We start from the raw sequence: 14,126 nt of genomic DNA, 5'->3' as shown, positions 1-14,126 counted from the left end.
CTGACTGTGAACAACCAACATCTTTTGCAACGTTGTGTGATGATTTACCCTCTTTTAAGAGTCTGATAATCCTCTCCTTTGTTTCAATTGACATCTCTCGTGTTGGAGTCATGATTCATGTCAGTCCACTTGGTGCAACAGCTCTCCAAGGTGTGATCACTCCTTTTTAGATGCAGACTAACAAGCAGATCTGATTTGATGCAGGTGTTAGTTTTGGGGATGAAAATTTACAGGGTGATTCCATAATTTTTTTCCTCAGAATTGAGTGAGTCCATATTTTTTTTTCCCTCTGCTTGGTCTAAAAAAGTAACCGTTACTGACTGCCACAATTTTTTTTCCTGATTTCTTATAGTGTTTCTTAAAGCCAGAAAGTTACCATTTGAAATGACTTTAGTTTTGTGTCATGTCTGTGATCTGCTTTTTTTCTACAAAATTAAACAACTGAATTAACATCCTCCGAGGCCGGTGATTCCATAATTTTTGCCAGGGGTTGTACAATATTTTGTCAGTTGATCAAAGAATGCTGTCCCTATAAAATAAAGGTTAATAATCCAGTTAAAACATGTCACTATAATTTGTGAGGAACAATGCAATAAATAAGATAAAAATGTGACTTATTCCAGCAATCTTCAAGTTTTTTATTGTTTACAAAGTTAAGATTGCAATTTGATATAGTCCTTCCTTTAACGAGTAGAAAACCATTTTAGAGAATTAGTTGAAAGGCACAAATTTTACAATATATACATTTAGATCTAAATTATAAATATATAGAAAATAAAAGCACAACCCGGAATAAAAGTGCTGAACACATTTTTTTTTGTTTTCTTTTACAGAAAAAATAGGCTTTGTTTAAAAATACATACAGTCAGTAGCATGTTTTTTGTTTCTTTTTTGTTGTCGTCAGAAATAAATTATTTGAAAGTGGTGCTATTTATATAACATATGCAAATGATGGAGAAACAGGGAAGATGGTTACAGTATACAGATAGCAAATCCATCAAAAGACCAGCAACAAAAACTTGCAAGTCTCAATCATAACTAACAACGGTAAATTGATTATGCCATTCTTAGTGCAAAATAAAATGAGACTTTAAACGACACTAAAAAATAAAATACCATCCTTTTCCGCACTGAAAACAGTTCATTCCTCTTCCCTCCGATGCGTAAAGCTTTATGACGAGTGTAATGACGGAACATGAAACCGAAGGCAAATGACTTGGAATGTGCCTGATGATGAATATTAAAAGCTAATTAAAAAAAAAGAAATAATTGTACATTTGAGATACTGTATTTTGTCAGTCTAATGTTAAAAGTGTTCACTGAGTGACGGCTAAAGGCAGACTGATTGCACATTTTAGCAAAACCCAGGTTTAAAAGTAAATTCAACATCTGCAACACAAAACTGTCCACAGGGAAAAAAAAAGTTTCTTAAAAAGAAAGGGCCTTTGATCTTTGCCCTAAGAAGGCATAAACATTTATAATCACTGACATTTTCACAAGGACGAACAACAAACCCCATCACATTAAGTCTGCAACAAAAATACAGCAAGAGTCACAGCACAGAGTCACAAAAATAGAGTAAATGTACTGGTTAGTCTCACCAATGATATAAAGGAAAAGTATATATTTCTGCTAAGGGCCCACCATTACACCTCCTGAAGGTTTCTTCCTGAGACTGATATCATGGAGCCTGTACGTTTTGGGGGATCTGTGGAATACTTTGGTATCTCTCTGCAAACCGGAGGCCTGACAAAGGTCTACAAGTCAGAACAAAAACTCCACTTGACTGAAGCCAAACTGAAAGAAGCAGAAATAAATCAAGATGCCGTACAACAGTACAGAACAGTGCAATATTATTTGGTGGCAGGTTATATCATCATTTGTTTGATAGTAATCTTGAAAACTAGAAACTTCCCTGACCAAATATTTGAACTATTCTAACAAGCAGGATAACATGTCTAAAATCTAAATATCCATTAAATATAAATAGCAATAATATTTATACAACAATGGCTAAAACATCAAGAATGCATTGCGTTCATCCCATGAAAACGTACTACTCAAAGGTGGTATGCATTTCAGAATCTGTTTAACTAATAATCAAGCACAAGACCATTAAGAAGAATCTAATTGATAGCATGCAAAGCTAATTACAAACATTGTCTGTTGACCATAAACAGTACTTAGGCATTTGTATTTAATAATAAATTTAGACTGCGGTTTTATTGCTTTCCGTTCAGTTCTATGTTTCCTGGCATTTTGTGATAAACTGACTACAGCGCATTATCGTCCCACAAAAAACATTCCGATCCGGCTGGTTCGAAATGCCTATACAATCTCCAAATGTTTCATGCATTTTTAAAGCCTCGATGCCTGAACACACATTTAGCCAGACACTTGTTACGCTCTTCTTTTACTTGTTGTTCAAGAAGACTGAACTAGACCTTCATGCTACATGAACAAAGTGAAGATATTGTTGAAGACAGCAGTACAATGCTCCTCTCACAACTCAAGACACTAAAAATGAGAACATTTGAAATCATCTGCTGTAAATCCCAAGATCACGATTGGTGTAAATTACACGCACGCACGCACACACACAAAAAATGTCTAGACTTTCCTGAGAACTTCATAATCAATCCAGGACTCACATCATTAACTGAAGGCGATACCACTTTGGACAGCTCTCATTCACGCTGCTCAACAGTCATCCTGTGACCCCTGTGTGACCTCTGTGACCCCTGCAGGCACAGAGGGCACACAGGGTCAGGAGGAGGTGCAGTGGTTTCTTCAGACGAATGCAGACGGGCCGGATGGAGGTTTGTTCCTGAAACCCACCACTAGCATAGTGTCAAACCGACAACTGACTGAATGGGCCTTGCAGTTAAATACAAAATATTAAATTATAATTAAAACCAACCCTCTAAAAATACAAATCTATACATTAGGCTACACGGATTTGTAAAGACTGCATTAATATATTTTCCAAAGGCACTGTTTGCAACAGCAGACTGCTCTTCCTCACACTAGTGTTCATACAATCAGGGAGAGAAACAAGAGGGCGCATGGAAAAGAAACAAGAACTAAGGCATTTCATGGCTAATTAAAAGAGTTTGTCTGTTTAAAAAAAAAAAAAAAAAAAAAATTTATCCAGTTCATCAATAGCTTTTGATTGAAGCTTTAGTTTCACTCAAACCGAGTCTTTGTTTTATTCAAACTGTGAAGCTACGAGTCGATGGCAAAGCAAAGTCCAAAGGTGTGGTTTTAACTGGCAAATGACATTCACAACTTCCAGGAACTTTGCCAAACAAACTTTCTAAAAATCAGCAGCAGGAGGTTCAATCAAGACTCATGTATGTACTACAGTTCTATGAATTCCGGATGACCGGAAGAATAGAACCACCTCGATAATGAGCTTGTTTTGACAGCTGGAATCTTTAATAAAACATGGTTATGACACGGACCCCATTTACACCTGCTAATAAAATGGCTTTACACTGACTTCACTGAAATCTGGATACGAGTCGATGCTCAGCTCGCGTCACGCCTCCACAGGTGCGAGTGAGCTACCCCCCACAAAAAGTGGTAGCTGTACTTTTGTGTTATGTTTTCTTTCTTAAAATGCTGTCAGCAACAGGAATGCTGAAGACGAAGGCAGAGGAGAATGCTGAGGACACGGATACGGGAACACAGTCGGTACTGGGGGGCACCACATATATGCATCATTAAAGCTTTGACTTTATTTGCAGAAGACTGTAGTCTGTGTTATCCAGAAGAGATACGCACCTGTGCTCAGTCATACGACTGGGGAGGAGGGACGTGGTAAGCAACATAAAAAAATCACAGTGCCCATGAAGTAGCACCACCAGTTTCCACCTACATGACAGTACGATGGGGTCACAATGTGCCCCTGACCACCTTCAGATCTGGGTTGGGAGATCAGACTACTACAATGTATTTCAGGTGCTTTTATACTTGTTATTTTATATGGTGATGCGCTGCAGTCTGATCACCAAAAACACATTTTAATGCCAGGTGTAAATGGGGCCATAGTAAAATGAGCACATGGCTATGATCCTAAACTAATGGGGAGGAGGGGGAGATCACATTTATTATTATTAATTATTATTATTTTACAGCTGCCTTTCACATTTGTGTAGATCTCAGATCTTGATGGAGCCAGCCTATCTGTGAACAGAGCGCAGAGTGAGCTGAGAGCAGGACAGGCAGTGATTTGACTAGAGGCCCTGAGGGGACTGGGAGCAGGTCCGAGGATGCGACCACAGAAAGCAGCAAACAAGACAAAACCTGCTTTAAAAGACTAAACAAAAACACCTAAATACAAAGTACAGATGCGCTGTTTAAAGTTGTGAGTCTTGCGGCCGGTACATAATGACAGACTTGCGGTCCGGTCCAGCTTGTAACATGCTGTTCAGAGCTTCACGGACGTCCAGAACACCAGAACTGCAGTGACCATTGGGTAAAGACAGAGGCTGGGAAGCAGGAAGGAGACAGGCAGAAGAGAAGTGAGAGGAGGAGGAGGAGGAAGAGTCAGAAAAAAGGGAAGGGGCGGACGATGGGCTAGAGAAAAGAGAAGAGGAAGAGGACGTGGGGATGAGGGCAGACGTGGGCAGGAGTTCGGTGGAGATGTGAGAAACCAAACTGTTTGTCACAGAGGAGGTGGAGGAAGTGGAAGAAGAGCAGGAGGAGGTAGAAGAAGAAGGAGGGCTGGCTTTTTGTGTAGTCATTCGAGGGGACAAGGGGAAATCAAAGTAGTCTAAAAAGTTGTGGTGGTGGTTATTTGCCAACAGGCTGTGGTTCTGCTGCGGCACAGCCTGCACATGCTGCTGCTGCTGTAGAACAGAAGGTGGTGGCTCTACTTGTGCTGAGTGTTGAGCGCTGGGGACACTCTGAGAGATCAGAGACTCCAGACTAAAGTCATCTCCAAACGCTGCAGAGTGCCCTGTCAGACTGCCCAGACTCAGCCCGCCCTCTGTACTTTCGGAGGACAGCGATGGTGTGTTCACTGTTAGATCCAAGATCTCATCCAGGGCATTCTTGGAAGACAAGCTGGGACAAGATGCGGTCTGATGGAGTGGAAGAGTGGGGCTCTTCATGGGTGTGAAAGATGACAAGAAAGACTCAGGACAGAACTGTGAGAAGTGGGAGTTGAGGCCAGCGGCGTTGGGAAGGGAGTTCTGGCTTGTCGTGCAGGTTGAGGAGGAGTTGTTCGGCCAGCTGATGTGGGTCCTTTGTTGGGTCTGACTTGGATTTCTCTGTAAAGGCAAGGGGGTTAAGTTCTGAGAGGGCTGCTGTAACTGGTTTTGGGAAGACACTCTCTGTAGCTGGGACATGCTCAGCATTTGTGTTGGCTGCAGATGGTTCTGGTTCAGCTTCAGTTTGAAAGCCTGGTTCTGGGTAAACGACTGGATGATGGACTGGTTAAAGATAGGGTTTGTGTTGAACAGATTTGCCAGAAGGTGTTTGCTCTCCTGCTCCAGTTTGCGCCGATGTTCCTCCGCCAGTCGTTGCTCCATAGCCTCTTGCTCCTTCTTCTTGCGCCTCCTCTTGACCTCCTCGTCCATACGCAACAGCTCCTCACGCACTCGCGAGACGCAGTTCTCTGGGATCTTGATACCTGTTTAGAGTGAGAAAAAAATGCTCTTGTAATGATGTCATATCTTGATAATTCAATATATAAGCTTTCCTTAATTGTAAGATGTAAAGCATACATTCTCAAACTCACACAAAGTATTTGTTCCAAGTACAAAAAGCATAAATGTGTTTGGATCGACTCTGTAACCCTCACCTTGTGGTTGTCTACTGAGCCACCTGTCTGTACTTTACATGTATATGGTAGCTTAGCTGCATCCTTCACAACTCTCACTGTGCTTTTGTTTTATTTGTTATTGGTAGTATGGGCAAAGCAGATGGTCACCACACAGAGTCTTGTCTGCTTGAGGTTTCTTCATATACCGTATTTCCTTAATTAAACAGCTGACCTTAAATACAGGCCGGCCTCATTAAATTTCCGGGTCAAAACTCTGCTGGAAATAAATAAATGCCCGCCTTAAACACGCACCAGCCTTGTTTAAATGCCGGGTCACGTATGTTGGCCGCCAGATGTTGCTGCCCGGCTGATTGTCCGTGTGAGCAGTCGCGGGTCCAAATGGTGGCCTCCTGCTCGTGCGTGTGTGCTGACGGACGATATACCGAGGGAGTGACTCCTTCTACCAGTGATGTCACAAAAAGGAAGTAGAGTTCCTACACCGTTGAGACAAAGCTGCAGGCTGTTATGTTCACCAAAAAAAAACAAACAAACAAACAAAAAAAACAAAACAGCAAGGTATGTACAGTTTAAAATGAATTAATTACTTTGATTAAATGAAGCAAAGGCAGCACAACATTAGCAGATCCATTTCATCAGCTTTGAAAAAAATTAATTTGCCATAGAGTATTACAGGTGAGCCCCGTACACTTGTAAGTCACAATTCGGCTTTACTCGTGGTCAAGTTGTGGACCTCTTAAATGGGACTGTATAAAAGTCAATTTTGATTTGACCGTTTTTGGGAGGAATCGTCAGTGGGGATGATTCTAGACGATGATTAGGGCTGTCACGATCAGGAATTTCTGGAGACAATTAATTGTCAGACAAATAATTGCGATTGACGAATACATTGTCTATGTTTTTTTCTTTTTTTCCCTTCTTTATATTCTACTATCGTAGTATAATTACAGAACTCTGGAAGAACATTTGGCTTCTGTGAGTGGAGAAACTGGGAATAGTGCAACATTTTTATTTTTATCTTCATTTTACATACAGTCCCAACTTTTTCTGATTTGTGGTTGTTTCTGTTGCATTTCTAAAATTGTTTCTTCTCATCAGTCACGTTTTGTGCTTAAACACTACATTAAGCTCAAGACTGAACAAATAAACAAGTCCCTTCGGCTGCTCCCTTGTTTGCACTCATGGTCGCCACAGCAAATCCAAGGTAGATCTGCATGTTGAATTGGCACTGATTTTTTACACCGGATGCCCTTCCTGAGGCAACTCTATTTCACATGGAGAAATGTGGCAGGGGTGGGATTTGAACCGGGAACCTTCTGCACTGAAACCAAGCGCACTAACCACTTGGTCACCACCCCTGGAAAATAACAGCTGTTAAAGTTCAGAGTTCTCACCTGCTTTTTGAGATCTGTGCGTCTGAACATCACCACAGCTTCTCCACTTCAGGGTTTTTTTTTTTTAACTCGTGTAGGCGTATTTTTTCTCAGTTCCTTCATATATTCTCATTTTTTAAATACGTTTTTAAAGGTATTTGACCGTTTATTTCATCTCATGATCTCATAAATTCAGTATACGACACGCACATGGTGTGAACAGGACGGTAATGGCAGAATCACACCGGTAGAGAAAGTTCAGAGAGAAGTAAAGGCAGCTCCACATTTTGGGTTTTTTGTTCACTCGGGTTAAAATCCTCTCTCTGCTCTGTGCTCGCTGCGTGCACTGATGGTTCTCAGGAGAATGTAACATGTCGTGCCTCCATTCAGGAATCTTCCTCACCCACCCCTCCCTCGCAGTCTGTTGACTCTGCACGCGCACACACACACAGACACACACACGCACACACCAACAGCTCCTTTGGTAAACTCCGCATTTTAGATGGCTTTGAAGAAGACGGTCACTGTTTTAATCGGCCGTCTTATCCAAATGGCAGGACAGATCACTCCTCAGCCTCCACGTTATTGTCCTGCCTTAAGACGAGAGCGAAACAGAGTGAGCGAGGCTGCAGCACAATGATGTCAGATTCTGAGTCATTTTATGCTTTGTGGATAAAATAAATAATTCATGGTAATCGCAAATATGAAAAATAATTGCGAATATGAAAAATACTCGCGATTGGTGAATATTGTAATAATTGTGACTGCCCTAACGATGATTTCTTCTTCCTCCTCCGGCTGCTGCAGATCAGCGATGAGGGAGAACGATTCTGTGTGGATGATTCCTGACTATTCAAAGTTTTTGGATGTGACTCTTTAGATCGTTACTGCTGGTTCAGATTGGGCAGGAATTTATACACCCGCCTGGGATCGTCCACACCGACAAAGCCCTCATCGCTGACCTGCAGCAGCCGGAGGAGTAAGAAAAAGATCCCGAACCCACTGCAGATACAGAAATCATCACCATCCAGGAAGAAATCACGCTTCAAATGGTCAAAACTATGGCAAGGTAGGCTGATTATAAGATATTGATATTAAGGAAAAATGGCAGTCAAATAAATGGCTGAGGGAGTTTTTCTTGACTACTGCTGCCAATGTGCTTGCTCACGGGGTGTGTGAGGTTTGACTTTAAACGGTGTGTAGCATCTTGGGGGCGACCTTTATGTTGTGATTTGGTGCTGAATCAATAAGATGGATTGAATTAAATTACCCTGTTGAGTTCTGTGACAGACCAGTAAGAGAAACACTTCACTAGATCATCCTCCACAGATTATTTCATGTAACTGATAAAAAAAAAAAAAAAGAAAAGTTAAAAATCTCATAACGCAAATAAGCAAAATAAAAAAACCCGGTGTTTTTTTTTTTTTTTTAAATCTTTGTCTTAATCTCTGTACAGTATGGGACACGGAGAAAACAGACCTGACAGAAATATTACTACTAAGATTCTGAGCTGAACTGTGGTGTGGTCTGTATTTTGAACTGGCACTTTCCATCTCATTTGTCACTGTAGTATTAAAAAATACAACACTTATTCATACAAATTAACAGGAAATGTGAGATACAAACAACTGAGCAATGGTTTTAGTTCCTTAATCCCTCTTTGTATTTTACACATTCACAAAAAAAAAAAAAAAAAAAACCCATGCTGTGGGATTGTACTAACCAACTTGTTTGTTATGCTGTTTAGTTTTGAGGCGAACAATCTGCAGGATGCTGGAGCTGGTGACATCAGACACGACATCAGACACCAGTTTCCACACACGCAGCAGAGCACCACACAACATGTGGTACTGACGGAGGCGCATGCCCAGCATACACTCCTGGCCTTCCTCAATTTTCTTACACTTTCCATTCCTAGAGAGAAACAGTGAGGGGCAAACACAACATTTACCAATGAAGAATCTCAGCCAAGGGGATAATAGGAAAACAAGCTACATACAGTGAGGCAAATAAGTATTTGTATAATATTTTAATATTACAATATATTTATAAATATTATATAATATTTATAAAATTTGTAAATAAGTATCCACTGTTGATTTTGCATGTTTTCACACCTACAAAGAATGGAGAGGTCTGTAATTTTTATTGTAGGTACGCTTCAACTCAGAGACATAATCTTAAAAAAAAAAAAAAATCCAGAAAATCACACTGTATGATTTTTAAATAATCTGATGAGACAAAGATTGTCTCCCCATCCAACCTGATGGCCCTTGAGAGGTGAATGGGCAAAACTGGCCAAAGATAGGTGCGCCAAGCTTGTGGCATCATATTCCAGAAGACTTGAGGCTGTACTTTTTTCACATTGTCATTATGGGGTGCTGCGAGTAGAATTTTGAGGGAAAAATAAATTACTCCATTTTAGAATAAGGCTTTAACATAAAATGTGGAAAAGTGAAGCGCTGTGAATACTTTCTGGATGCACTGTAAGTAACTGAACAGACTTACACATTTGTTGATACAGATCATAATGTTTACACCCAACTGTCTTTAGGATAATCAGGATGGATACATAAAGAAATCCAAATCACTGTACGCTATAGTAAATCTGTCTGTTGTGGGAAGTTCTCAAAAACTGAGTGAGTGTGCAAGGTGACTATTGAGGGAAGCCACCAATACAACCAGACAACTCTGGGGGGACCTTCTTTGGCTGTGACTGGAGGAACTGCACAGTGTAGCTTTTGTCTGATGCATTACGCGGCATCAAAGTGTTTATCGCATTAAAGGGCGTATCACACTCCAATCAACACTATCTTTTAAAAATCATATACAACATTATGAATCATTACTTCCAACTCTTTAACTTATGAGTGTCCTGATGTATGTGATACAAATAAAATTAGCCATACAGCATCTGAAAAATGCAGACAGATTCAGAGTGATTATTTGCCATAAAAGTGGCATAACCTAAGGTGCTGCCTGAAGGTCAGTCCACCTGTGTTCAGCTACAGTCCACTTCATGACTTACTCCAGGACACACAGTCAATCTAGACTGGGTTTTGTTTTCAAAGATAATATGGCTTTAATTTGGTTTTAAATCAAATAATAGTATTTTAAAATCAATATATGTTCATCTCTGCCTCTTTGTAACCTGCAGTGTATTCAGAAAAAAACAAACAAAACAACATTGCATATGTCTTAATAAGACTGAATGTGACGATTACATATGTATATAAGTGGTGTCTCTGATTTCATTCCTGCTGTGTTCACACACAGAGCCATGAAGGATTATTGATCCACTGTGTGGCACTCCACAGAAAAACAAATGTCCCTTCATCAGCCTGCGAATCTGGTGTCACTGTGGTGTAAACCACAAACAGCCCATTCCACGCTTTCAGGAGACGAAACACGCTTCATTAATAATTTTCTCCTGGCCACAGAAAAGTAAAGGATAAAATTTTCAGTTAGATCCATATTTTGAAGACCATTCTCACGCTGTGCTGGGCTTCACTTGTGCTGTTTGTCCAAAACACACACACACACACACACACACACACACACACACACACACACACACACACACACACACACACACACACACACACACACACACACACACACACACACACACACACACACACACACACACACACACACACACACACACACACCACATTTATACCATGGTCAGTGAGAATTCCATGTCTAACTGGCGTGCATTATTTTCGTATATACGCACATGTAGTTCGGCGAGTTAAGTCACTGTTATAATCACTCCGCTCTGGTCGTCACCATAGCAACGTGCAAATCAGTTGGCACAGATCAGCTGTGCTTTGACAGGTGAATGACAGAAACGCGATAAAACATGGATTTCCAAGTGAATTTTAATATTTTTGGCCAAAATAAAACTTTTGAGGAATGGAAAGAGGAGGAGAGCAGACAAGAAGAACAGCAAAAGCAACGGCGTAAAGATTTAACATCGAACAAACTGGACAAAATTGAAGACGGGAAAGAAGAGGAGAACGGTTCTATCCTTGCGGGCTGTCGGAGCGCTCTGCATCAAAACAGCGAGCATAGTTTCTGGACAATTGGTTGCAGCTCCATACAGCAGAGAGCGGGGGGCGGTGTAAGTAACCCGCTGCAGCGCGAGCCCGCAGACACGGTAAGCGCATCAGAGACAAAATGTCTTGAGACTGGCATAAAATAGTCCCAAATACTTACGCATTTTTATCAAGTTCTGTTAACTTAAATAAATATTTGTGTGTTAGCTCACTGTGTGGGACCATGGTATAAGCGGATTAAACAAGTTGAAGCCGTGCATTATACGGTTTGAATGCGTGTTCAAGTGTTTTAGACTCAGTGTTTTAGACTCCGCCTCATGCATTCAAACCGTATAATGCACAGCTTCTCGCTGTTTAATCCTTTATATATATATATATATATATATATATATATGTGTGTGTGTGTGTGTGTGTGTGTGTAAACCTCTCAATTTCCTCCTCAAAATATTATCTTTGGAAAATCTTTCCATCTAAAAAGCAACAGCAGTCATGTGATGACATCCTTGCAAAATACAGTTTAACCATTTTTGATGTATTCACTGTCAAAGCCCACAAAATACACAGATTTCACACTGTAAAAAATTACATTTTCCCTCATTCATTTTAGAGGTGGGACCTGAAATTATGTCACCAAAATTGACGTTTCCGAGTGTTTATCAGAGGCAGGTGAAATCATGCTAATTTCCTCATGTTTATGGCTCAATTTCTGTGGGCATATAGCACCAAAAATAAAACTAAATACATCAATATTTTCCAAATCCATTTTTTATTTTGAACAGTCAGCTCATTTGACATTTTACTTAAGTGATACACACTTTAAACTCAGTACTCACCACACCCCATGTTTAAACACAAAACAACCCTGACTCAATCCTGATGTCAGCCTGGTTGTAAAACATTACCTATGATCGAAAACAGCCATTCTCAAAGAATGGTCCAATGAATGAGTAATCCATTGTGGTCTGTGAGAGTATTGGTAAAATACAACGTTTTAAATTAATATCACATTCTAACTTTAAAAATGTTTCTCGGACTGTTTAAAAAACAACTCCAAACTCTAACAGATAGTAATGTACTGATGTAATATGTCTGGAGTGGGCAGCAGACCTACTGTTTTTAGATATTTGGGGAATTAGGTGGTCAGCAAGATTTTTTTTTTTTTATTGGTTAACTGGTCCATGGTCTCAAAACATTTGAGAACCACTAATCTAAAAGAAGGCTATGAATTCCTACTTACCAGTTAGCATGGCTACATTTCTTGAAAGAGAAAGTGAAGTGATTTTCCCAGTTCTCCTTGGCATCCTCTGGAGTAACCTGGAAAAGGAGCACATAAATACTCATTTCCACTATTTTTTGCAAGACCTTTACACAACTTTAGAAGTATGCCTTTAAAAACTGCATCAGTGGTGGGAACCAATAGTACTCAGTGCACTTCAACATTTACAAGTAAAGCCACCTTGACACTTGCATGAATTTGATCCCTGCACTGGCACGTAATCTTGCGTGCCAATGAGTAAACTCGTTGTAGACTGCACGTAAAGTGTGCGAGGCCCTGCACGCAATGACATGTGGTGTTTGCGCTATGTTCATGACCAGTTCACGCAAGCGGTATGAAATTTATGCGTGCCTTTCCCAACTGATTGGGGGGGCATACTTTCAGTATATTGTTTATTTGTTTAACCAAACTAAAATTCAAACAGTGGTTTATAGTTACATTTTGTGGAATGACAGTCTTTTGGTTCAGGAAGTGCAAGAAGCCTAAGTCCTCTACAGGCCCTGAGGTCTACTGGGACGGTGCTTATCCGTAGATTCCATAGCGTGAAGTGGATAAGAGTCTATGACTCCCCCAGGACAGTACACTGGTCCACCACAGGTTAGTTCACCAGTCAAGGTTGGAACCCATTTACAGCTGGGTGGACTGGGATGATGCAGACCAAGTGTTGTCCAAGAAGACAGGCGTGGTTGAGTGACTGTGAAAGGTCTACATATAGGCAACTTCTATTCCAGTGAGTTACAGAGCTAGCTACTTTACAAGGAAGACTTGAGCAAACTTTGTGGCAATGGCAACTGTAACTAATTATGATAATTATGAATGCTTTCACTTTGTGAGATAGAGTAGCCTTGTCTGATTCTTTACCATTTTCACTTTCATGTCACAGACATAAGGATAAAATTCCAAATTGCGACTGAGCACCTCCATCAGTTGGAGGAGGTAAAAACTGCTGGCCATTATTAGGCACAGCATCCATATAGCATAACATTTAGAACCCACGTCTAACTTTTTTTTTCACCCAGTGATTTGAGTAATGCTGTATCAGTACATGTCCAACAGGGGGCAGGCATATCCTACATTCAGGGGTCCATAACCTGTCCTACCTGCCTGCCACTTATTAATGACACCACAGCTGAACTAAATACACATTAATCCTGAAATTGCTATGCTCTTTCATCTGTCACGTCATCCATGATCAGATAATTATTATCCTACAGTACACATAGATATTTACTCATTCCCCACTTCATATACCGGGATGGACCCCGCACCCTTTTTGATTTCAGAACAGCTTTATGAACTTCAGCAGATCTTCTTGACCACAACACATGCGTAACTGTAGAGTTTCTGCCATGTGTTTGGCTGACGAAATATTGACTTTAACGGACAGTGGAACATGTGTACCAATTGAAGTGGTCAGCAACTACACAGTTTACAGAATAAAAAACTCAAACTTTTATACTGACTGGTTTTGCCAACAGTTAAATATGACCTCACCTTCCGGTAGCGGAGCAGCAGGTTGTCCAGATTTTCCGGGTGTGTCTGTTTACCAATGTTGGGCTTGTAGACAATTAAATTCTTGCCTCTTCCTTGCTCAGCAAGCAGCACACACGGATAGTTACCTCGCAACT

At 40.5% G+C, this 14,126-nt stretch overlaps 1 protein-coding gene across 2 annotated transcripts in view; it reads right to left on the bottom strand.

Moving 5' to 3' along the window:
* Positions 1-610: 610 nt before the first annotated feature.
* The window catches only part of si:ch73-63e15.2 (protein strawberry notch homolog 2), a 175,138-nt gene continuing 161,622 nt past the window's right edge, over positions 611-14,126 (bottom strand). For both annotated transcript variants that reach the window (XM_034180297.1, XM_034180298.1), the window contains 4 exons: positions 13,993-14,124; positions 12,460-12,536; positions 8,885-9,075; positions 611-5,638 (listed from right to left, as the gene is read on the bottom strand). In XM_034180297.1, the coding sequence (XP_034036188.1) occupies positions 4,362-5,638; positions 8,885-9,075; positions 12,460-12,536; positions 13,993-14,124 (1,677 nt within the window). In that variant the 3' untranslated portion in view covers positions 611-4,361. The remainder of the gene's footprint in view (positions 5,639-8,884; positions 9,076-12,459; positions 12,537-13,992; positions 14,125-14,126) is intronic.

This window comes from Thalassophryne amazonica, chromosome 10 (genome assembly GCF_902500255.1).
Source record: "Thalassophryne amazonica chromosome 10, fThaAma1.1, whole genome shotgun sequence".
NCBI classification, from domain to species: domain Eukaryota; kingdom Metazoa; phylum Chordata; class Actinopteri; order Batrachoidiformes; family Batrachoididae; genus Thalassophryne; species Thalassophryne amazonica.
Note: the sequence above shows the minus strand (reverse complement) of the source record. Positions and strands in the feature narration are given on the sequence as shown.